This window comes from Marmota flaviventris, chromosome 14 (genome assembly GCF_047511675.1).
Source record: "Marmota flaviventris isolate mMarFla1 chromosome 14, mMarFla1.hap1, whole genome shotgun sequence".
In the NCBI taxonomy this organism is placed as follows: domain Eukaryota; kingdom Metazoa; phylum Chordata; class Mammalia; order Rodentia; family Sciuridae; genus Marmota; species Marmota flaviventris.
The window spans coordinates 19800488-19825621 of NC_092511.1; the positions used below are offsets into that span (position 1 = coordinate 19800488).

Below are 25134 nucleotides of genomic sequence, written 5' to 3' on the forward strand. Positions count from 1 at the left end.
TATATACACATGTGTATATATATGTATTTGTGTACATGTATATATATTTTTGTGTGTATATGTGCTAACATATGTATATATACATGTATTTCTAATGTGTGTGTATATATGTGTATGTGTAGAGAGAGAATGTGTTGTGCCAAAAAAAATGCAGAATCAACCTTCAACAGCTCCCAGTCACCAAAGCTAGAAACTATGATCAACAACATAAATTACAGTAGTAATGAACCATGACCCGAGGAATAAAATAAATATTCATAAGTTCAGTCTCATATAAGTAAATGATTGAAAGAATAAATAAACCAGAAGGAAGAAATCTTTCTTACGGAAGAGTTTCAATTAATGAATATAGAAGGAATGAGGAGAAGAAATAGGTCACCATTAGAATGCCACACTAGTGGTTGCTGCAACCTGGATCTACAAGAATGCTACAATTAGTAGATGAAATGTTAACAAGAAATAGAATATTTTCATAGTATCTCTACCCTGTCCCCAAATATTTGTTACTTATTGTCATTATTTTAACATGTGTCCACAAATTGTTACTCCCACTAGGATGTGGAGCTTGATTCTCTTCCCTTTAGAGTGGGCTGGACTTCCTGACTAACTTCTTACAGACTGAGTTTTATAGAAAAGGAAAAAGAGTAACTTTATAGTGGAGAAAACTGGCAGGCAACCAAATGATGGAGTTGGCATCACCAGTAATAAGACATCTTATGTTGTACCCTGATAATGAAGAAGTAAGAAGAGCACTTTACCTCTGTGATATTCTTCATGAAACAAGGGAATACTGAAATGACAGATTGGGAGAAACTAAGGAGGCATGACAACTAAATGCAGCATGATGTCCTGGATTGGATCCTAGAACAGAAAAATAACATCAGTAGAAAAACTAATGAGATCTCAATAAAGTTGGTAGCTTATTGAGTATTGTGCTAATGTTAATTTCTTTTTTTTTAAGAGAGAGAGAAAATTTTTTTTTAATATTTATTTTTTAGTTTTTGGCAGACACAACATCTTTGTTTGTATGTGGTGCTGAGGAACGAACCCGGCGCCGCACACATGCCAGGCGAGCGCACTACCGCTTGAGCCACATCCCCAGCCCTAATGTTAATTTCTTAGTTTTAATAAATGCATAGTGGTTAGGTAAGACTAACATTAGAAGAAGCTCAAGGTAGAGGGAATAAAAAACTGTTCTATCTTTTCAGTTCTTTTGTAAATCTCAAATTACTTCAAAGCAAAAAAGCCTAATACATTCCCTATATATTAGTCATTACAAAATAAATAATGTACTTTGTAATATTTTTAAAGTCCTCAAAAGGTGGGGTTTAATTTTAAATATTGTACACAATATTATATACATACTTGACCATATTTTTTGTTTGGGTTTTTTTTTTGTTGTTGTTTTTTTTTTTTTGGTACTAGGAATTTACTTAGGGATGCTTCCACTGAGCCACATCCCCAGCCCTTTGGATTTTTTTTATTTTGAAACAGGGTGTTGCTAAATTGCTAAGGATGGCCTTGAATTGTGATTCTCCTGTCTTAGCCACCCAAATTGTTGGGATTATAGGCGTGTGCCACCACGCCCGGGTTTTAATTTTAAAGAATATGATTTAACATTTGTCATGCTGAACAATTAAGTATAGGTCATCATTTTTGTTAGATTTTATTCAAGTTCTATAGGAGCTAAGGATTGCCAGATTTTTAAGGATGACAAATAATAAAGTCACTGTTTTTTTTTTAATTGATGGACTGCTTTGGATAATAAAGGTAAGTGCATTTTCAGCAGCATATGTTAGATGATATCTAGGTATTTTAAATAGAATGAAAAGGAATTTATTGATGCTCTACGCTTTGGTTTAAATTATTTGTTTTCTTTCCCCAGATATAAAGACCTGATGCCACATGATTTGGCTAGAGCAGCACTTTTGTAAGTAAATGCAGTTTCATTTTCGTTCATATTTTAGTAAAGGTACTTTGTCCAGTATTTACTCTTGAAATAGCATGTTCCATAGAATTTCCATATATAGGACATATTAATTTTTATGTTATAAATATTGATTAGCTTCTACAAGATTAATTTACTTTCCATTTTAAGCATTATGTGCTACACATATTTGAGCAGCTCATGAATATCAGCAGTCTATTTTGCATGCTTATTATATATTGTCTTGGTATGATAATATTCTTTAATGAGTACCTGGCTAGCCTCAGTACTACTAGATTAATCAACCTAAACACAATATATATATATTTGATGATTATCTTAAGAACTTAATTACTATATAAAGGTAGCTGAGCAGATTATGTAGATATTATCCTATTTGAAAGAAGTCTAGCAAAAACCTGAAGATTCATTTGTAAACCAAGTAAAAATATAAAATTCTGAGCCAGGCATGGTGGTGCACACCTGTAATCCCATTAGTTCATGAGGCTGAAGCAGGAGAATCACAAGCTCAAGACCAGCCAGGGCAATTTAGTGAGAAATTTTCTCAAAATACAAATAAAGCTGGGGAGTTAGCTCAGTGGTAGAGTCCTCCTGTATTGAATTCCCAGTAACGGAGCCAGGAAGAGGGAGGAAATGTGATTAAATGAGATTGAGATGGATTAATAATTTGTGAGAGTCATAAAATGGCTGTTTCCAGAGTGAAAAATAACATGTAAGGTATTAATCTTATTCATTTTCCAATGTCACTTTGCCTTAGTGTCCTCAGGCAGCCATAGTTCATTCTAGAAGTCCTTCACTTGACCTTTCTGCCCATTATAATTCGTTTCTTTTATTCCTGCCAAAATTCAAGAATGAGTGCAAGTAGCAGTTGCTTCTCTTTCCTTGCTATCATTTATTCTCCATATTTTCATGATAATTATTTTCAGTCTCATTTCTCTAAAGTAACTATACTTTGGAAGCTTCTCTTAATAGTGACTGTGATTGCTAGATGAAATGGACCATTCTTTTTTGAGGCATCTATCTCTGTATTTGACACTGTAAACTATACTTGAAACTGGTCCTTTGACTTCTTTCTGCCTTCATGATTTTTTTTACCATTTCCTGGTTCTTCTATATGCCTGGCCCCTCCCCTGCCTTTTTTTTTTTTTGAGATGGATTCTTGCCATGTTGCCCAGGCTGACCTCAAACTCCTGGACTCAAGCCATCCTCTTGTCTCATCCTCCTGGGTGACTTAAGACTAGAGGCCTGTGCCAACATGCCTACCTGCTTCTCTACTTTTAAAAAACTGTATATATGTATATGTATATGTATGGTACTGGGGATTGAACCCAGGGGCACTCCACTAGTGAGCTACAACCCCAGCCCTTTATAGTGTTTATTTTGAGATAAAGTGTCACTAAGTTTCTTAGAACTTCTCTAAGTTTCTGAGACTGACCTTAAACTTGGGATCCTCCTGCCTCAGCCTCCCAAGTCACTGAGATTACAGATTCTTTTTCTATTTTTTAAAAGTATTTTGCAAGTCTGGGTGCTTAATAGTTTATATTTCTCTGTATGCCCCTTTTCCATTAAAAATATCATTTGCTTAATCCTTATTTTTTAAATGTAGACTACTCCCAAATCTCTACATTTGACCTCTTTTCATAGATACCTCAAACTCAGCACATCAAAAATAAAGAAATATCTAGCAGCTGGGATTATAGGCATGTACCAGTGTGCCTGGCTTGTTCTTTAGTCTCTTTTAATCTAGAACATTTTCTTTCTCCCCCTGCTCACCATGACTGACTTTTTGAAAAATCTGGGCCAGCTGTCCTATAGAATATCCCATTCTAGGTGTCCAGTTTTGTTTGTTTTGTACTGGAGATTGAATCCAGGGGTTACCGAGCCAAATTCCCAGCCCTTTTTTCATGCTTTATTTTGAGAAAAGGACTTGCTAAATTGCTTAGGGCCTTGCTAAATTGCTGGGCCTGGCCTTGTACTTGAAATCCTTCTGCCTTAGCCTCCTAAGTTGTGCTGGGATTATAGGTGTGCGCGGCTGTACCTGGCCCATTCTGGGTGTTCTTCATGAAGATATTTAACTTTCCTCTCCTGAATTTTCTGTAAACTGGAAATAATCCCACATTTTTTTAATCTCTGGGAGCTACTTCAAGTTGGTTCTTATGACCCTTTTGTTTTTTAGTATAACTACATATGATAAAAGGCACAGATTTTAAGTGTGTTCTTTAATGAGTTTTGACAAATGTATATACCCATGTTCTTATTTTGATACGGTCTCATTCAACTTGGAGTACTTTCTTAACACCCACCCCCTCCACCCGCCAGTACTGGGGACTGAACTTGGGTGCTTTACTACTGAGCTATATCCCCTATCTTTTTTATTTTTATTGTGAGACTGGGTCTCATTAAGTGCTGAAGCTGGTTTGAACTTTAGAGACAGGGTCTCACTGAGTTGCTTAGCGCCTCACTGTTGCTGAGGCTGACTTTTTTTTTTTTTTTTTTAGCTTTAGGTGGACACAATATCTTTATTTTACATTTATGTGATGCCAAGGATTGAACCCAGTGCCTTGTGCATGCTGGGTGAGCACTCTACCACTGAGCCAAAACCCTAGCCACCCACCCCTCCCCACCCAGGCTGACTTTTGAATTCTCTATCCTCCTGTCTCAGCCTTCTGAGCTGCTGGGATTACAGGTGTGTGCCACCACCCCCCGGTTTATTTGTCTCTTTTAATTTTTTTTTTAATTAAACTGGAAACTTTGATTTCTACTAAAGATGACATTATTATGTTTATTTATCTATTTTATCCATCATCAAGTGTTGACTTTTTAAATCATTCTTTCATTCATTTCTTTGATAAGGTGTCAAATGTTTGTTAAATTAAAGATACAATGTCTGTCCTTTTAAGTTCAAAACTTACCTTTTAATTTAATTTACATTTTATTTCTTTATCTTATGGTGCTGGGGTACAAACCCAGGGCATCCCACCTGCTAGGCAAGTGCTCTACCTATGAACTACATCCCCAGCCCAAGAGTTAGCTTTTTCAGAATTTACATATATATATATTTTTTTTTTTTTGCCTGATATTTTATTCAGTATATTTAGCTGTGTTTTTTCATGGTTAATTGTCCCAATAACCTAGCCCCCCAAAACTAGACCCAAAATTTGTTAAGTAGCTTATTTAATCAAATTTGTTCTCAAGTTATTAAAGCCAACAGGCTCTCATTATAAGTCTTACCTTTTTAAGGAAGTTCATTGTTTTGTTTTGTTCTGTTCTGTAATATTGTGGATTAAGTCCAGGGGCACTCTACTACTGATCTACAGCCCCAGCCATTTTTATTTTTTATCCTGAGATAGGGTCTCCCTAGGTTGCTGAGGCTGGTCAAGGCAGTTCTCCTCTTGGCTTTCTGTATGACTGGGATTACAGGTGAACACCACCACTCTTGGCTTAGTCAGTGTTTCAAGTGATGATTCTGACATTACCTTAATGCATAAAGTGTTTATTTACTTTGGATTTCTTCTTTCAGGGGTTTATTGCAACGGACCAATGTCCCAAAAGAAGTTGTTGATTATATCATCTTTGGCACAGTTATTCAGGAGGTGAAAACAAGCAATGTGGCTAGAGAGGTGAGGAAAACAAACTTTATATTGTTTAAAGCGATCGATAGGGGCTGGGATAAGGCTCAGTGTAAAAGCAAATGCTTAGTATGGGTGAGGCCCTCAGTTCAATGCCCAGTCCTATAAAAAATGGCATATTCAATTTGAATTAAAAGTTCATAGAATTTACTTTTTGAAAGTCTTTGAAATATACTAAGTAAACTTACATTTGTCTTCAAATGTGATTTTACAGCTTAAATAATAAATTTTATTTAATATTTAAGATAATTATACTATAGGGCTAGGACTGGGGCTCAGTAGTAGAGCGCTTGCCTTGCCACATGTGAGGCCCTGGGTTTGATCCTCAGCACCACATAAAAATAAATAAATAAAAATAAAGATATTGTGTCCATCTACAACCAAAAAATATTACAAAAGATAATTATACTATAACTCAAAAGATGTGCACTGTTAGTATATTCATTCTTTATTATAAATAAATTATTTGAGTGGATTCAAGAAATGTTAAATTGTCTCTCATCTTGTGTTAGGAAAATAGAGATTTTGACAATGTGAGGCTGGTGTTACGTTTTATAATGTTAGATATCATGGTTATAAATAATTTAAAAGTTCAACATTTTACAAAGAATTAATTTAATAACTTAGTTTTTGTAATTAGCAGAAGAAAGTTCCAATTGAGGAACTCTTCTCCCTTGCTCCCCAAAACTTGTTCCAATTAAGTTAGTGAGACACAGGCATTGAGTTAGTGAGACATAGGTGGTGTTTTTTTTTTTTATGACTGTTTCACAGAGGTTTACTTTTACCCTAGTTGGCGTAGCTCCATGTACAGTTCATTGGGCAATGAGATAATGTTAGACCTTGGAATGTCTGTGATGTGTCCCACAGGCATTTCACAGTGAACACCAAACCACATCTTCTGGGCTTCGTTTTAATTTGAAAATGATTATTTGGTTAATGTTGGCCTCATTGCACATTTCAGTGCTCATTTCTGGTCTGTGCTTGTGTTTGTGAATAGTGAAGTTGTAAGGTAATAAGTTTCATTGCTGTCCGACAAGAGAAAAGGGCAGCTGAGCAGGACTCAAAGTGTTTGTTCTGCTTTACCCTTCAGTAAACATTAAAACTGCTGAAGGCCTGTCACCACCACTCAAGCCCTTAGAAATCAACTAAATGTTGTTGAGGAACAGAAAGAAGTTTATGTTTCTCTATTTTAAATTGTTTGGTTTTCTCTATACCTTAATGTTTCTGAATGTATCAAATGAGACGGTTTCATGAGTATATAAAGCCATTAAACTGTTCATAATACATTTTCAACTCTTATATTCTGAAAATAAAGTGACTTTTTATAAGAGTACTTAAAAATAAATGTTAAATTTGTTTCAGTTTTCTCTGTATTTATGTTGTTTCCTAAAACTAAGTCCATGATTTTTCTTTGAATTTTTTTCCTGCAAGTTTTAAACTCATATGCAAATCTCAGATATTGATTGACATGAGGTAGTTTCCCCTCTTGCCCTTAATACTGGTCATGTTGTTCTCCAGGTAATTTTTGTAGTGGCTGCAGGGAGAGGTTGATGGAATATTTATAAGTATGTAACTTTAAAGTTGAAATTATAACCTATAAAAATATAATTTCTAGCTAAAGAATTTTTTTAGAACCTGTGTCTATATTAATAGTTAATTTGAGGGCTGGGGATGTGGCTCAAGTGGTAGCGTGCTCGCCTGGCATGCGTGCGGCCCGGGTTCGATCCTCAGCACCACATACAAACAAAGATGTGTGTCCGCCGAAAACTAAAAAATAAACATTAAAATTAAAAAAAAAAAAAATAGTTAATTTGAAATCCTAAAAGGCTTCTCATGAACCTGAGTTTGCTGAAAGATCTCCTCATATTTTCCTGCTTCCAATTAAACTAAGTGGTATCTTCCGTCTTTCTCCTTATCACCTTGAAAACTATTCAAACTTTAAATAGAAGCATGTGGACAAGGGTCACCAGCTACCACTTCTATTTAAAGCTCCTTCAGTCTGAGTCAGCTGAGGCCAAGGGCAACACATGCTGGAAGGCCCTTATGAGAATCAGGCCATTAGAACCTGAATGCCCCTTACACTTGCCCCACTGAGGAACTCTTCTCCCTTGCTCCCCGAACACTTGTTTCTGTCTTCCTTTTGGATTGGTTTATGCTGAGAGGTTGATATGCAGTTGCCAGGCAGTCGTTTTTAACAAAGTTGATGGGACACTAAGTGACAGGCCTACCTGGAAAGACTGGAATAAGGCCATGTTACATGTATGCCAGCGTACACATTTCTGTTTCTATAGATGATGGTAAAGTGTATAGAAATAGTGTAATTATAAAGGTAAACATCAGTTAAGATACATAGAGGGGCTGGGGATGTGGCTCAAGCGGTAGCACACTCGCCTGGCATGCATGCGGCCCGGGTTCGATCCTCAGCACCACATACAAACAAGGATGTTGTGTCCGCAGAAAACTAAAAAATAAATATAGAAAAAAAAAGATACATAGAATCTCTTTAACCAAACTTTGGAAACATTTATTTTACCAAAGTATAGGAGAGTTTGTATTCTTAGAATAATTAGTTTTAGTTGGGCTTTTTTTTTTTAGTTTTTAGTTTTAAGTGGACACAATATCTTTATTTTACATTTATGTGGTGCTGAGGATCGGACCCAGTGCCTTGTGCATGCTAGGTGAGCGTGCTACCACTGAGCCACAACCCCAGCCCCTCAGTTGGGCTTTTTAAAAATTTATTTATTTTTAAAATTTTTTGTGATGTGGAGATCAAACCCAGGAATACACATTTGCCAGGCAAACACTCTACTTCTGATTACATCTCCAGTCCTTACTAGTTTCGGAAAAGGACCTCTAAAAAATGAATTCTTTGTTTATCTCAAGAATTTACTGTTGGTCCTGCAAAGTATAGTCAATTTTGTTTGTTTTGTTTTGTTGCACTTTTGGGGATTGAACACATGCTACCTTTATCACTGAGCTGCACTTTCAGTCTCCAAAAGTGAATTCCTTGAAATGAGATTCAGAATTTCATAGTAAAGAGTTGGGGGAATTGGAAGCTTTCATTTTTTTTTGTTTTATTTTGCAGTACTGAGGCTTCACATGCTGAGCAGGTCCTCTACCACTGATCTACCCCTAGAACTTAATTTTTAAAGTGAAGCTTTACTATTAGAAAAATTACAATAATTAATTCACTGAGCAAAAATGGAATTAGACATTGTTTTTTTTTTGTTAGCAGCATAATTTCTCCAATAAATAATATAATAAAATTATAAATATCTTCCTTTCATGTTTGACTTTTTGTGCCACCAAAATAGAGGCCATTATGCCCAATTAATGGAGGATGTCAGTTTTCCTCAAAGCCCCTCAAACCACAAATCACTCTCTTGCATCATTGTCCTGGCCAACCTCTCTTCCAGTTGTAAACTGTTGTGACCATTATTTGTCAGGGACTCACTTGTAATTGAGGCAGTTTTCTAAGGTTTCTTTCATGGAATTGAACTTCTTTATATTTGGCAAGTTCTGCTTTGCCTTAGGTCAGCAGTGTCCTGCTTGAGAGAGACTAAGTGGCAGTTAGAAGAGAGATGAGTATTAAAGTAGGCCTGAGTGGGAATTCTGTTATGAATGGTCAGTTCCTTAAGAAACATTTTCATGGGCTGGTGTTGTGGCTCAGCAGCGAGGCACTGTGTTCAATCCTTAGCGCCACATAAAAAAATTAAATTAATAAATAAAATAAAGGTATTAAAAAAAAGAAACATTTTCAAGTTTGTTGACTTTTGCTTTGCTTCTAAACTTTATAACTGCTGGGACACAGATCATAAGAGGTCCATAGTTGAAATCAAATTGAATCCTTGATGATTTTGAGCAAAGCATTGCTAAATATTAGGTGGGACATAAGAGTGTTATAGCCACTAGAAACTGGCTACCAGGAATTTGCAGTTCTTGCCAATTAATAACAAGATGAAAAATTGGTAAATGATTTCTGTGATGGGCTTAATTTTATTCTAAACATTGCTCTTTAGAATATTAAAAATGGAATCCTTTCCTAACTCACGGTGCAGACTAGTAGTGCTCATAATGTCATTTACATGATTTATTTCCTTTGTAAATGATCACTTCATTCACTGTTTCCTGAAGGCTGCCCTTGGAGCTGGCTTTTCTGACAAGACTCCTGCTCACACTGTCACCATGGCTTGCATCTCTTCAAACCAAGCCATGACCACAGGTATGTTAATTTTTTCTTTTGTCTGTTATAGAATTTTAAAAAAATAGTAATTTCAAAAGAAATAAATGATTAGCACATATCTCTTCATTTTAAAAATAAGATCACATTAAAAATTTGGGGGTTTTGACAGTAGTTGTCAATCTTTTTCTTGTTCTCTACATCTGAGGCAAATAGCTGTTGATGTTGCTCTTCCACCACTAAAGTGGCTGGTTGTAGCAGGGATTGTCCACTTGAGGAGCATGTCTTTAGGAGAGTGCTTCAGAACCAGAGGCATGAAGAACTTATAACCTCCTAGGTTTTAAACTTAGGTGATTCTGATGTGACCCTTCCCACCACCACCATGATAATTGCATAATTGTAAATCCTTGCTTTGGCACGATCCTATCCTTCACTTTTTCCCATCATCATTGGCATTTCATAAATCATTGTGACTTCTAACAAACTTTTAACAATTTATGGGACATTTTGTGGAAGGACCCTTAATATGAAAAGGCAGGAAACCTGAAAAGCTTAGTACTCATGTGCTGTTTTAGTAACATCAAGGCCAGGTTGGGCAGCCCAGCTCATAGGTCACAGGGAATGATGCCAGAGGCAGTGATTGGGGGTATTCTCCACTCTAGCAGCAGGTTGACCAACACCTGGTTAGAATGACTTGCCAGTGGTTGTAAAGAGGAAGATGGTCTGCCTTATATCTCAAAGCCAAAATTTCTGTGGCTTATAATAAAAATTAACATTTTCTACAGGGGGAAGATTTTTTTATTCCCCCCAAACTAAAGCTGAGAGCATGTAAAATATACAAGATAAAGCACGATTTGGTGGCACAGGCCTGTGGTCCTAGTACCTTACTTGGGAGGCAGAAGCAAAAGAATGGTGAGCTTGAAGCCAGCCTTGGCAACTAATGAGATCCTGTTTCCAAAAAATGGGGTGGTGGACTGCAAGATCCTCTGGTTTAGAATATGGTTTGCAACAGAGTTGATCCAGTGGTTATATCCAGAAGTTGATGTCCATATGGTTTGAATGAAATGTACTTTTTTGTAGTTGTTGAATGTGTTTTTAGTTGTTTAAGAAATTAATTTTAATTCCTCTGAAAAGATGAAAATTTTAATTACAGATGTTCAAAGTGGATAACTGTTACATGGTTTTTTAATTATCTAAGATGCTTAAATTTCATTGGTGTGTTATGTTTCTGCAAAAGATGTTCATTTATATATAACCTGTGCCCTTTAGCTGTTGGCCTGATTGCTTCCGGACAGTCTGATGTGGTCGTGGCTGGTGGTGTTGAGTTAATGTCCGACGTCCCTATTCGTCATTCAAGGAAAATGAGGAAAATGATGCTTGATCTTAATAAGGCCAAGACACTGGGCCAGCGACTGTCTTTGCTCTCTAAATTCAGATTGAATTTCCTATCACCTGAGGTAAGACTTGTGAACCTTATATAAATAGAGACTTGAGTTTCCAGAGCATCCTGCCGTAGAGATTTAGAATTAGATAAGACACGTGAGCTCAGGCGTGTTCTAAGATGCTCTTCATTACAGAAAGGTAATTATTTGGTCAAGATGGAAAAAAATATATATTGGTTAGAAAATTTGAATTTGTAACCCTCTTTGTAATGCCTTGCTCACAAAGAGCTTCCCTTGTCTTGGTCTTGATAGATGATCAACAAATAGATTTTCACTTTTCCAAATAACATTAAATAATCCTAGGTGTCATGTGACACTTCTAAATAATGTACCTCCCTTCCTAGCTGCCTGCAGTGGCTGAATTCTCGACCAGTGAGACCATGGGCCATTCTGCAGACCGACTGGCTGCCGCCTTTGCTGTTTCTCGACTGGAACAAGATGAATATGCCCTGCGCTCTCACAGTCTTGCCAAGAAGGCACAGGATGAAGGACTCTTGTCTGATGTTGTTCCCTTCAAAGTACCAGGTAAAATCAAATACTTCATGATACTTACTAGCAAGTTCTATATTGCTCCAGTTGCTCCGAATACTCAAAGACTCTTAAATGAGGGGCTGGGGATGTGGCTCAAGCGGTAGCGCGCTCGCCTGGCGTGCGTGCGGCCCGGGTTCGATCCTCAGCACCACATACAAACAAAGATGTTGTGTCCGCTGAAAACTAAAAAATAAATATTAAAATTCTCTCTCTCTCTCTCTCTCTAAAAAAAAAAAAAAAAAAGACTCTTAAATGACTTTTCAGTAGGTTTATTGATTCTGTTTCCAAAATACTCTTTAAACACTGACTCAAGTTTTGATTTGTATCATAACACAAGTAAATTTTTTTTACATTTTTATAAGATTTTCCTTTTATATTTTCCTGATATCTTTTAGTTCTTAAGTATATTCTTATTTTTAAAATTCTTGATTCATGTCTCTTCTATATAAAATAGCCAAATGTGAATGAGCATCTTAAAAAAACAGGGTTTTTAAAAATTGAATTAGTTCATTTATATGACTTTCCAAATGTCTTTAACAGTTTATTTAAAAATTTGATCATATTTTGATAACTATAAAAGGTTTTCTTTTGGGTTTGGGATTTAATTCAGTGGTAGAGTGCTTGTCCATAGCATGCATTAATCCTGGATTGAGCCCTAGGACCTAGAAAAAGAAAGCTTTTTGTCTTTGGAATAGGTACAATTTACATTTCATTCATTTTTGTAATTTTTAAAGCACATTTCTCTAAAGATCTATAATGTTTGTAGTTCCTTAAAGTTACAAAGTTCCTGTTTTTATAGGAAAAGATACAGTTACCAAAGACAATGGCATCCGCCCTTCCTCACTGGAGCAGTTGGCCAAACTGAAACCTGCATTCATCAAGCCCTATGGCACAGTGACAGCTGCAAATTCTTCTTTCCTGGTAATTGTCAATGCTGTTTGTATTTAGTAATAACATTTATTTCTGTACTCTGAAGTAAATTTATTTTTGTATATTATGAATAGAGGCTTAAAATTCAGTTATCTATTGTAAAGATAATGTTAAAATAGAATGCCTTAGAAAAGTAAAATAATAGCATTTAGACTTTAAAAGTCATTTAATCCAATCACCATTCTGATTCAAAAGCTGTTCTCTTCATGTACTTAGCTGGCTAAAAATATTATTGCCTCTGCTGTGCCCTAGAGAGGAAAAGAACAGACAGGTGTGATACAGTGAGAACGTGCTGCAATAGCTGTAAGGATAGGCTATTGGAGAAAATAAATAGATAGGGCTCAGGGAACTGGGGGTGTGGGGTAGTCAGGGAGGCTCCTCAGAGATATCACTGGAATGGAGAATTTTGAAGAAAGAGTAAAATTCAATTCAGGAAGTATAAAAAAGTTATTCCAGGCTGAGTGGTGGCACACACCTGTAATCCCAGCAATTTGGGAGGCCGAGGCAGGAGGATTGCAAGTTTGAGACCAGCCTTCCTAAGTTGCCTCAGCAACTTAGCAAGACCCTGTCTCAAAATTAAAAAAAAAAAATATGGGGCTGGGGTTGTGGCTCAGTGATAAAGCATTCGCCTAGCACGTACAAGGCCCTGGGTTCGATCCTTTGCATCACATAAAAATAAATAATTATATTGTTTCCAACTACAACTAAAAAATAAATATTTAAAATAAAATAAAGGGCTGGGGATGTGGCTCTGCTGGGGTGGTTAAGCACCCCTTGGGTTCAATTCCTGGTACCAAAAAAAAAAAAAAGTCATTCCAGGCAAAGGGAACAGCAAATGAAAAATCAAGGAGCTATGACACCAAGGACCTCTTTGGAAAAAGCTTATTTGGAGCATAGAATATGAACTGGAATATGAGGAAAAATACAAAGAATAATGGGATACCTCTGATACTTCCTTTAGCTTTGATAATTAGAAAATAATGTTCTAGGTCTGGGGTTGTGGCTCAGTGGCAGAGCACTTGCCTAGCATGTGTGAGGTACTGGGTTCGATTCTCAGCACCATTTATAAATAGATAAAATACAGGTCCATAGACAACTTAAAAAAAAAAAACTATGAAAAAAAAATGCCACCTGGTCATAGTGTCTGGAAATAGGCAGATGTTTGTCATACTTGCCCATGGTGACTACTTAATGCCTGCTATTGATGGACTGCAGGCAGGGTACCTGGAATAGTTTCAACAATATACATCTCCACTGTTAAGCCTAAATGGTAAAGGACTGGTGAAATGATTGTTTCCAAAACTAAATCAGATTATCATATAACCATGTGGCATGGATTATATTCACGGGATCTGAATGCCCTTGATTTCTTCTGTGGTATATCAAAGGTCCAGGTTTATTCAGTGAAAATCTGAGACATTCATCGGATGCAACACATCATGGTTTCATGATTAGTGCACTACATTCATTGCAGTGTTGCACAGTGGCACACTGAACATATTATTAAGGTGATGTCCATAAGCCATTTATTATGTATAGTGGAAACCTGTGTTTACAGACTTTGTGGCCACCCTTTTGGTGGCTGCATACTCTCTTCAGGGTTACTGAGTTATAAAAAATATGATAGAATGTGAGAATTTCTTTTTTTAAGTAATGGTAAAATACTCCCCACACACCATCCAGTCGTACCTCTTTGTTCCCCCTCCCTCAATGGTAATTTGGAATAAAAAAGTATAGAACAGCTGGGTGCAGTGGTGAATCCCTGTAATCCCAGCGGCTCAGGAGGCGAGACAGGAGAATCTTGAGTTAAAAGCCAACCTCAGGAACAGCGAGATGCTAAGCAACTCAGTGAGACCCTTGTCTCTAAATAAAATACAAAATAGGACTAATATGTGGCTCAGTGGTGAGTGTCCCTGGGTTCAACCCCCAGTACCAGAAAAATGTATGGGACAAGTTGGGCGCAGTGACACTCCTATAATCCCAATGGCTCAGGAGGCTGAGTCAGGAGGATCTCAAGTTCAAAGCCAGCCTCAGCAATTTAATAAGGTCCTAAGCAACTCAGTAAGAACCTGTCTATAATTAAATATAAAAAATGGCTAGAGATGTGGCTCAGTGTTTAAGCCCCTCTGAGTTCAATCCCTGGTACCAAACAAACAAACAAACAAAAAAGTATAGGACATTTCCAAAGAGAGAAAGCCATAGTTCTAATGTTCTCATCTGCACCTGATTCTTCTCCCATTGGTTTGCTTGTTATAGAGCATGTAAGTAGAATAAAATCATATAGAAGCCATAGGCAGAAAGCAGATGAGAAATAACACAGAAAATGTAAAAAATGAAAAAGTTAAATAAGAGATTTTAAATCCTAAAATTCATAACATTCTTCATTTTCTGTGCCAAAGCAGAAAACTTTGGCTTAAATTTATTATGGATAAATATTTCTAATTTTACCTCTTTTCTTTATCCATTTTGAAAATTATGATACTTTTTGAATAGCCTCTTCTGCTTTTGTCTTCAAAATATGGGTCAGTTCGTGTGTTTGAATTATAATGTAGTGATTGATACAATGAAGTTTGTTGTATATACTAAGTTTAATGAGTTAGTATACTCAGAAACAGGACCTAGAAAAATAGCTGCAGAAAGACCTCCAGACAGACTAGAGAATTAATTGACATTATTGTTCTGATTAACATTTCAGACTGATGGCGCTTCCGCAATGCTGATTATGGCAGAGGACAAAGCTCTGGCCTTGGGTTATAAACCAAAGGCATATTTAAGGTAAAGTATATATTCAAGTAAATCACCTTTGATTTCTTTATTTCACAAAATAAAATAACAAATGAAATTAATTTAATTAAAAAATAAAATAAAATAAAGGAAGCTAACCCTTCTGTTTTTTTTACCTAGGGATTTTGTGTATGTGTCCCAGGATCCAAAAGATCAGCTTTTACTGGGGTAGGTAGTAGTGTATATTCCTAGACTATAATCAAAAGTATTTGATCATACCATTTATTACACAGGTTTTAAAGTATGGTAAGTCCTAAATTCATAATTGGATCATGTGATGGGCTTTTTTTTTAATAATCCTTTTAAAAATTATTCCCATGTTTCCTATATTTTTTACTTAAAATGATTATACATGTATAACATATATATATCACTTTCTATTTTTTATAAGATATCATAAGCATTTTTTTTTATTTTGCTATATGCACTGCTACACAGTCTTCTTAATAGCCTTTCATAAAAACCTTCTGATATGTTTATTGTCTTCCCCTCCCTCACAAGCTGCTAGCCTCAGTGGCTTCCATTATGACCTGGAGATTAACCAGGTCCTTTCCCATTTCTTTCCCTTTAAATTCTGTTCTTCTAGTGTGTACATTATCAGCTTGAACTTATCCTTCATTGTTTACTTGTTTATTATGTTTCCCCAGCTCTGCAGTATAAACTTAACAAGAACAGAGCATGTCTATTCAGTTCATTATTGTATTCCCAATACTTAATCAGTATTTTATAGTAAAATTAACAAATTAGTGTAAAACTCAGTTTGGAAAATATGAAGGCATTCTTAATTAAAGTTTTAAGATACTACCTTTTTTTTTTTTTCTTTGCAGACCAACATATGCAACACCCAAAGTTCTAGAAAAGGCAGGATTAACCATGACTGACATTGATGTTTTTGAATTTCATGAAGCTTTCTCAGTAAGTCATTTGAAAGATATATCTGAAAGGACTATAGTCATTAAAAATGTAGTCCATGTTTGTGGGAGAGAGCAAGGCATGGTTTATAATGTGGGTGAAATAAGAGTGGTGAGGCTTTCTATTTTAAATACTAATCTATATTGCAGGAGGGGCTTCAGGGGAATTAATCAAGGGCCACATGTATGGTATTTAAAATATCTTTTGATGCTATCTTGGAGAAGCCCTTAAGAAGTGCTAAACTGTTTCTTTAAGAAATTTTTTTTTTATTATTCTATTTATTTATATGTGGTGCTGAGGATTGAACCCAGGGCCTTACAGGTGCTAGGCAAGTGCTCTACTGCTGAGCCACAGCCCCAGCCCTCTTTAAGAAATTTTTGACTGAAAACCTATTTAAAGATTTGCCTAATTAAATGCTATATATAAATCATATATTTAAGTGATTGCACTATTTTTATTCTCATACAAATACAAATTTTTTATGTCTAAAATTTCAGAATAACCAATATTTTTTAAAAAAGTGTTTATGAGGAAATCTAGTCAGCCAATTTAAATCTTAGGACAATACTTAACTATCTAAAATATGTGTTCTACATTGTATTTTCCCTTGTAGGGTCAGATTTTGGCCAATTTTAAAGCCATGGATTCTGACTGGTTTGCACAAAACTACATGGGTAGGAAAACCAAGGTAAGTTTCTGATTAAAAAAAAAAAATGCTTGAATTTTCAAAGCACATTAATATTTAGAATTTAGTAACCTGCTATTAAAGTATATGAAGGAGAAAGCTTCTTATGAAGAATTTTGTACTTCATTATATGTATTTATTTCTTAGTTTAAAAATAGTTTTTGAAAATTCTTTAGCAATTTAGTAAAATTTTATGTTGCCTTTTGTTCTTCCCATTCAGACATTAGATAAAAACACATTGATCCTCATCTTCTAATACTGGTCTAGACTTTCTTTTGCAGTAAAATTTTTTATATCTAGCATTAGTTATTTCCCTATTAATTCCTGGCTTAATTCATAACTTGCCTTTATTATGTCTTTATTTTTGTGGGTGCCAGGTTGGATTGCTTCCTTTGGAGAAGTTTAATATCTGGGGTGGATCACTGTCCCTGGGACACCCATTTGGAGCCACTGGCTGTCGGTTGGTCATGGCAGCTGCCAACAGATTACGGAAGGATGGAGGCCAATATGGCTTAGTGGCTGCCTGTGCAGCTGGAGGGCAGGTATGTCACAGCAATTTCATAGGGGTTTCCAGAAAGTCATTTTCTTAGAAACAAGATAAGCTCATCCCAAGAATGCTTGGTTAGTTTAGTTTGAAGTGTTTTTTGTTTGTTTAGAGCATTTTATATATATATATAATATATATATAGCAGTGAGTTCATCTTGATAAATTCATACAATCATGGAATTCAATTTCATTTTGTGTCCCTCTCCTTTATTTCTGCCCCCCCCCTCCTTTCTCTATTGATCTTCCTTTCACTCATCTATTTTTTATTTTTGCTTGGTTCTTTCTGCTTACATGTAAAGGTGAAATTCCCTGTGATGTATTTATATATGTATATGACATGATTTTTTAAAATCCATTTAATGTTTTCTTGCCTTTCCCATCCCTCCTCTCTCCCTCCTCTTCTACTCTACTGATCTCCCCTATATCTTTATGGTATTTGATCCTCCCCTCCTAGTTTGATTCTTAAAGCCACATTTCTGATGACAGCCAACCAGAAATAAAACAACCTTCTTGGGTGGGTGATGATGGGGAAAGTGACAACAAAAATTCTGATAACACTTTAGAAGAAAGATGCTGTTTAAATATATGCTGTGTTTTCGCTAAGTTAATGTTTACTTTTTTGTGTGTGGGTGAGTACTCGGGATTGAACTCAGGGTCACTGGACCACAGAGCCACATCCCCAGCCCTATTTTTTTTTTAGTTGTAAATGGACACAATACCTTTATTTTATTTATTTATTTTTATTTGGTGCTGAGGATTGAACCCAGTGCCTCACCAGGTGCTAGGCAAGCACTCTACCACTGAGCTACAAACCCAGCTTCCCTATTTTGTATTTTATTTAGACACAGGGTCTCACTGAGTTGCTTAGGTCCTCACGTTTTTTGCTGAGGCTGGCTTTGAACTTGCAGTCCTCCTGCCTCAGCTTCCTGAGCCACTGGGATTACAGGTGTGCACCAATGTGCCCTGCTAATGTTTTCATTTTTTGTTTATAAAATTAATACATGCTCATTTTGAAAACTATGGAAAATGCAAAAAGTATATAGAAAAAAATTGGAATCACTAATAATTCCCTCCCTAGGCACCATTGATATAGATACCTTGATGTATTTTCTTATTTAACAATAAATTTTTGTTTATTTATCTAATCAGCATGAGTACTTACCTATAAAATGCCTCCAAGGGGTATTTGATCCTCCTCTCCTGGTTTGAAATATTCTTTTTTTTTTTTGGACAATTTTTTGTTGTTGTTGTTTAAGAGGAGAGAGAGAGAGAGAGAGAGAATTTTTTTAATATTTATTTTTTTTAGTTTTCGGCAGACACAACATCTTTGTTTGTATGTGGTGCTGAGGATCGAACCCGGGCCGCTTGCATGCCAGGCGAGCGTGCTACCGCTTGAGCCACATCCCCAGCCCTGAAATATTCTTAAAGCAATATTTCTGATGACAGCCAACCAGAAACTGTCTTTCTAAACAACTGAATTATACCTTAATTAGGGAATTAATTTACCTCTGGAAAGATATTCAACTAGGAAATTGTTATTCTGACAGATTTTTTTTTTCCCTACCTTGCTCTCATTATATACCCAACTTTTTACCTGCTATAGCATTTAACTCTGGGAATAAAATCCAAAAGGAAAACTGATGGTCATATTTTTTCACTTTGTTTTTGTTTTGTCCTGATGTGAACATATTGTTTTCCTACAGATTACAGAAACTTTCTGTTACTGATCCAGATAAATACATAACATATTTGAAAGTATAAAACATTTTATATTTACCATTTTTTATTTATGATGTTTCCTCAGAAATAAGGAAATAGGTTCAGTTATTGATAAGTTAGAACATTTTAGATTTCATGATCAGAAATTTTTTTAATCTGTACAACTTATTTACAGAAACACTTGGTTAGTTAGGACTAGAGCTCTCCCTTTTATTTATCCCTCTGTGCCAGGCTTCCACAAGGGAGACAAGTTATATGTAGCACTGTGCAAAGTGTGTCATTCACATAGGACACATTCTTTGATTTGTCTGTTTACAGTGCTTTTTTTTTTGCACCAGGGATCAAACCCAGGGGCACTAGCCACTGAGCTACATCCTCACCCTTTTTATTTTTTATTTTGAGACAAGGTCTTGCTAAGTTGCTTAAGTCCTCACTAAATTGCTGAGGCTGGCCTTGAATTTGGGATTCTCTTGCCTCAGCCTCCCAAGGGATTATAGGCTTGAGTCACCACACCTGGCTTCCCCAGTTCTTTATCTAGCAAGTAGAATATAAATAATACTAGATGCTTCTGTATGTGAACAAAAAGTTATCCCTAGAATCTGTCTTTTTTTTTTTATTTTTTATTTTTTTTAAACAGAGAGGGGAGAGAGAGAGAGAGAATTTTTTTTTTTTAATATTTATTTTTTAGTTATTGGCGGACACAACATCTTTGTTTGTATGTGGTGCTGAGGATCGAACCCGGGCTGCACGCATGCCAGGCGAGCGCGCTACCGCTTGAGCCACATCCCCAGCCCTAGAATCTGTCTTTTAGAAGTGTGTAATGTAGTGAGGAGCAAGGAGATGATACAGATAATATGTTAAACTGATACTGTTTCATCAAGAGCCAAACAGTAACACCAGCATCATTAGGAGATTAGAGGAAGAATCCATCATGGTGGATCTAGAGCAGAGCCTCTCAGCTTTGGCACTATGAACATACTGGGCTGGGATAACTCTTTGCAGTGGTAACATTAAACTCCTCTCCACCCTTACCTTGCTCCATACACACAGTTGAAACCAGAAATATCTCCAAATATTGCAGTTGGTTTCTGGAGAAAGTGGATCCTCTCTTAGGTAAGAACTACTGGTCAAGCTGGAGCTTGAAAGCAGTGTATTTTAAATAAAACTGGAGAAGGCAGGTGCAGTTGTGCACACTGTAATCCCAGCAGTTCAGGAGGCTGAGGCAGGAGGATCACAAGTTCAAGGTCAACTTGGGCTGTTTAGGGAGACTCTGTCTCAAAATAAATTTTTTTTAAAAAAGCATTGGGGATGAAGATCAGTGTAAAGTGTTGCTGCGCTCAGTCCTCAGTACTGAAAGAACAACAACGAAAAAGCTGAAGCGTGTTCCACATTACTGAGTCCTTCCAGGACAATTCCCAAGTCAGTCAAACTTTCTTATCCTGCTCTTTTTTATTTGCTTATGTGTTGTCAAAGTACCTGTTTTGATCTACAGTGTGTACTAGATAAGAGTGGAGACTGTAGCAAATGTTTAAACCCACACAGCGTCCAACTTGGTGCCTAGTAAATAATAGTTTCTTGATAAATATGGGGATTGAATTGAACCTAGAAGACAAAAGATTCATTAGGTCATTTACTGGTTTGTTGGCAGTCCAAAGGTTAGAATGACTGTGATTATCAGATGGGATTTAAACTAGAGGCATACTAGTAAATAGCTCTGTGTAGTGCTAGAGAAGGGACATTTCTTCTTCCTTTTGTGGCCCTTCAGACCATCTCTTTAATCTGTGTATACTAGTGGAGGTAAGAACCCAAGCTTTGGAATCATCTAGATCTGGTTTCAAATCCTGACCTTGCTACTTAATAACTTTGTGATTTGTATGAGTCACTTAATCTTTCAAAACCTCAGTTTTCTCATCTAGAAATTAACTGTTTTAAAAATTGTATTTTTATGTGGTGCTGAGAATCAAACCCAGTGCCTCTCACATGCTAGGCAAGCACTCTGCTGCTGAGCCACAACCCTAGCCCCTAGAAATTTACATTTTTAGCACTCACTGTATTGTGTTTATTTCTATACAACTAGAAAAGCCTCTGATTTCTCACCTTAATAGTAAACTTTGGGCTAGGGTGTAGCTCAGTAGTAGGATGCTTGCTTAGCATATACAGGACCCTGGGTTCAATCCCTAGTATCACAAACAAAATATAGCAACCATTTATAGAACATCTATTAGGAACCAGACTGTACTAGATTCTGGTGCACTTACGTATCCAAACATATAAATATATGTGTATGCGTGTATACTATATGCTACCTTGTTTGTATGCTGTACTGGGAATTGAACCCAGGGGCTCTTTACCACTGAGCTATACCCTATATACTTAGTCTTTTTTTTTTTTTTTTTTGAGCTAGACTCTCACTAAGTTGTCCAAAGCTCATTTTAAACTTGTGATCCTCTTGCTTCAGCCTGCTGAATCACTAAAATGACAGGCCTGTACCATCATGCCCAGCTACTGTATGCTAATTTAATATTTACAGAAACTTTCTGAAAATTTCAGGCAGCATAAACTCCATTTTATAGAGGAAACCAAGGTTCATGTGACTACCAACTTTCCCAAGATCTCACAATGGCTAAATGGCAGAGCCAAGATCAAACTTCCAAGCCTGTACTTTTACAACACTGTTATCTGCTGCCTCCATACTGACTGGATTCATGACCTTTCATTGTTCTAATGGAACTTTTTTCCTTTACAGGGCCATGCTATGATAGTGGAAGCTTATCCAAAGTGATGGATCCTGAGGAGGAGACCTGACTTCTGTGCAGCACTTGCACTGGGCAATGCCATTTCAATGCATTACTAAGTGATACCTGTAGTTCCTAGTTCCTCTTAGGAAAACATCTGTGGCCTTCTGTTAAGTACTTTGCTATTAAGCCTTGCCAACGTTCTGACGTTTTTCAATAATCATAGCTTACTGCTCTTTCAGGGATTTCTGAGTTACCCCAATATCACACAAATACATTTAAACAGTTGTTTTTGAATCTCTGTTGTCATTAAGACTAAAGTAGTGGTTGTAGTTTGTGAAAGAGGTTAGCTGAGATTTGGAATCATCTGTGTAACATTTGCAAATTATACTTCTTCCTATCTGTGTCCTAAAGATAAGTATTTTCTCTAAAATACAAACCAATGTGCCTCAATTAACTAATTATGGAAAATAGTTCATTATCTAAATATCGCTGAAAAACTTTGAAAGTAAATGTTGAGATATATAAATACCATGTTGATCAACCTCAATAAAATAGAGAAGTATTGGAGAACTCTTTGCCTTATTTTTATTAAGGAGAGAAAGTGGTTTTCTTGGCTTAGAGGTGGATTTTTCCTTTAATATCTCATTTGTAATTTATAACTTTCGGTAAGCCATAAAGGAATAAGAGTGTTCTGCTTTAAAATAATACCTTCCCCAATTGCTTGATAGGAGTAAATTTATCTCATTGTTTGCGGGTGCTTCTGTTTGCTAGAATTTAAATCAAGTATAAAGAAGTTTTTTATTTTGATCAACTACTATTAGCCCTTTCATATTTTTGACATCCACACTTTACTAAATAACATATAGACTAGTGCTTTGAAAAGAAGCAAAAGGCCTACTAGTGACCATTTAAATGTTGCTTAGGTCTGTGACAGTTACTGGTGGTCATAATCAGCCCGTAGTTCATGCACATTAGGCACAGAACCTATGCTAACCTCTTAAAAAGATATTTGAGTGCTCACTTTGGTAGCACGTATACTAAACTGGAACATTACACAGAAGATTAGCATGGCCTGTTTTGTTTGTTTATTTACTTACTTACTTTGCAGAACTGGGGATCAAACCCAGAGGATCATGTATGTTAGGCAAGTGCTCTACTATTGAGCTATATCCCAATCCTTTTTTTGCTTTTTATTTTTATTTTTTGAAAACAGGGTCTCAGTCTGGCTTTGGACTTATAGTCCTTCTGCTTCAGCTTCCTGAGTAGCTGAAGTAACAGGCATATGCCATAATGGTTGGCTTGAAATATGAACTTTTATTATTCTTCATAGAATGCAATGTGGTGGAGAGACAAGCCACAGTGGGCAAAGAGGTAGATGCTTCTTACAAAGGATCCAGAATATAAAGAATTACTACAGAGCAAGAATAAAGACAATGCAGTAGAAAAATGGACAGAAGATAGTAGCAGAAATTTTTTCTTTTAGAAAATGATAACATGAAAAGTTGAATTATTAGTAATAAACATGAAAAGTTGCTTATTAGTAATAAAGAAAAAATCAAGGTCATAATGAGATATACTTTTATACTCACCAGACTGGCAAAAATGTAACAAGACAGAATTGGTGAAGAGATGGAAAAGTAGGAACTTTTATACACAGTTCATGAAAATATAAATTGGTGCTGAGCATCATGGTGCACACCTATAATCCCAATGAGGCTGAGGCAGGAAGATCTCAAGTTCAAAGACAGCCTCAGCAATTTATCGAGGCCCTAAGTAACTTAATGAGACCCTCTCAAATTTTTAAAAAATTTTAAAAAGGGGCTGGGAATGTGACTCAGTGGTTAAGTATCCCTAGGTTCAATCCCCAATTAAAAAACAAAAAAAGGAAAGAAAGCATAATCTTGGAAAAATATTGAATACCTATATTCACAGCCACATTATTCACAAGAGCCAAAAGGTGGAAGCAATCCAAATGTCTGTGGACAGATAAATGGATAAACAAAATATGACGTATAGCCATAATGGAATACTATATAGGTTAAAACTCATGGTAATCTTGCATGAACCTCAAGTACATTATGAAATAGGCCAGTCACAAAAAGACAATTACTGTATAATTCCACTTATATAAGGTTTCTAAAGTAGATTCATAGAGACAGAAAGTACAATGGTGGTTGCCAGTCACTGAGGGGTGGGGAGTTGCTGTTGCATGGATATAAAATTTTAGTTTTGAAAAATGAAAATAGTCCTAGGGATTGGTTTAAGAACAATGAGAATGTATTTTACTGAACTATAAACTTTAAAATATTTTAAAAATTTCCACAATTTTAAAGTTTTTTTAAAAAGTAAAGGAAGACAATTCAGAATTGAGGTTGCTTGTGGGTTGGGGGGCATTGGAACTGGATTTAATGAGAACACCCAGCCAGCTTTACTGTACTGGTAAATTTCTAGCAAAAGTTGTCTTGTAGGTTCATCCAATTTTATATATTATTTTAAGGCATTCTGCCCAATTAATTTATTAACTTGACTGCTTCTAATGATCATCCTTGGCAGAAGTGGCTTGGTGTGGCTTCAATCTACATAATAATTCTTTTTTTGTTGTTTTTGGGGACCAGGGATTGAACTTGGGGTGTTTAACTACTGAGCCACATCCCTAGCCCTTTTTATTTTTTTATTTGAGACAAGGTCTCTCTGAGTTGCTTAGGGTCTTATTAAGTTGCTGAGAATAGCCTTGAACTTGCAATCCTCTTGCTTCAGCCTCCCAAACTGCTGGGATCACAGGCATGTGCCACCGTGCTGGCTGAAGTTCATTCTTAGACATCTTAAGTTGCTTATGTTAATCATGGGGCAGAGGGTTCTGGGGGTTGAACCCAATGGGACTCTAACCCTATGCTATATCCCTAGGGTCCCCCCATTTTTTTCCTTTACGGTGCTAGGGATCATACATGGGGCCTTGCACATACTGACTAAATGCTCTACCACTGAGCCACATTCCCAGCCCTTTTTATTTATTATTTTGGCATAGGGTCTCACTAAGTTGCTTAGGGCTTTGCCAAGTTCCTAAGACTGTCTTTGATGTGTGATCCTCC

The 25134-nt window shown here is 36.2% G+C and overlaps 1 protein-coding gene across 1 annotated transcript in view; it reads left to right on the forward strand.

Annotated features, from left to right (window-relative positions):
- Positions 1 to 22615, forward strand: part of Hadhb (hydroxyacyl-CoA dehydrogenase trifunctional multienzyme complex subunit beta) — a 39602-nt gene extending 16987 nt beyond the window's left edge. The window contains exons 5-16 of the mRNA XM_027933343.2: positions 1886 to 1930; positions 5469 to 5568; positions 9712 to 9799; positions 11027 to 11214; positions 11544 to 11724; positions 12530 to 12651; positions 15356 to 15435; positions 15565 to 15612; positions 16272 to 16359; positions 16970 to 17044; positions 17419 to 17583; positions 22054 to 22615. Coding sequence (XP_027789144.1) covers positions 1886 to 1930; positions 5469 to 5568; positions 9712 to 9799; positions 11027 to 11214; positions 11544 to 11724; positions 12530 to 12651; positions 15356 to 15435; positions 15565 to 15612; positions 16272 to 16359; positions 16970 to 17044; positions 17419 to 17583; positions 22054 to 22089 — 1216 coding nt within the window. The 3' untranslated portion in view covers positions 22090 to 22615. The remainder of the gene's footprint in view (positions 1 to 1885; positions 1931 to 5468; positions 5569 to 9711; positions 9800 to 11026; positions 11215 to 11543; positions 11725 to 12529; positions 12652 to 15355; positions 15436 to 15564; positions 15613 to 16271; positions 16360 to 16969; positions 17045 to 17418; positions 17584 to 22053) is intronic.
- Positions 22616 to 25134: the final 2519 nt, after the last annotated feature.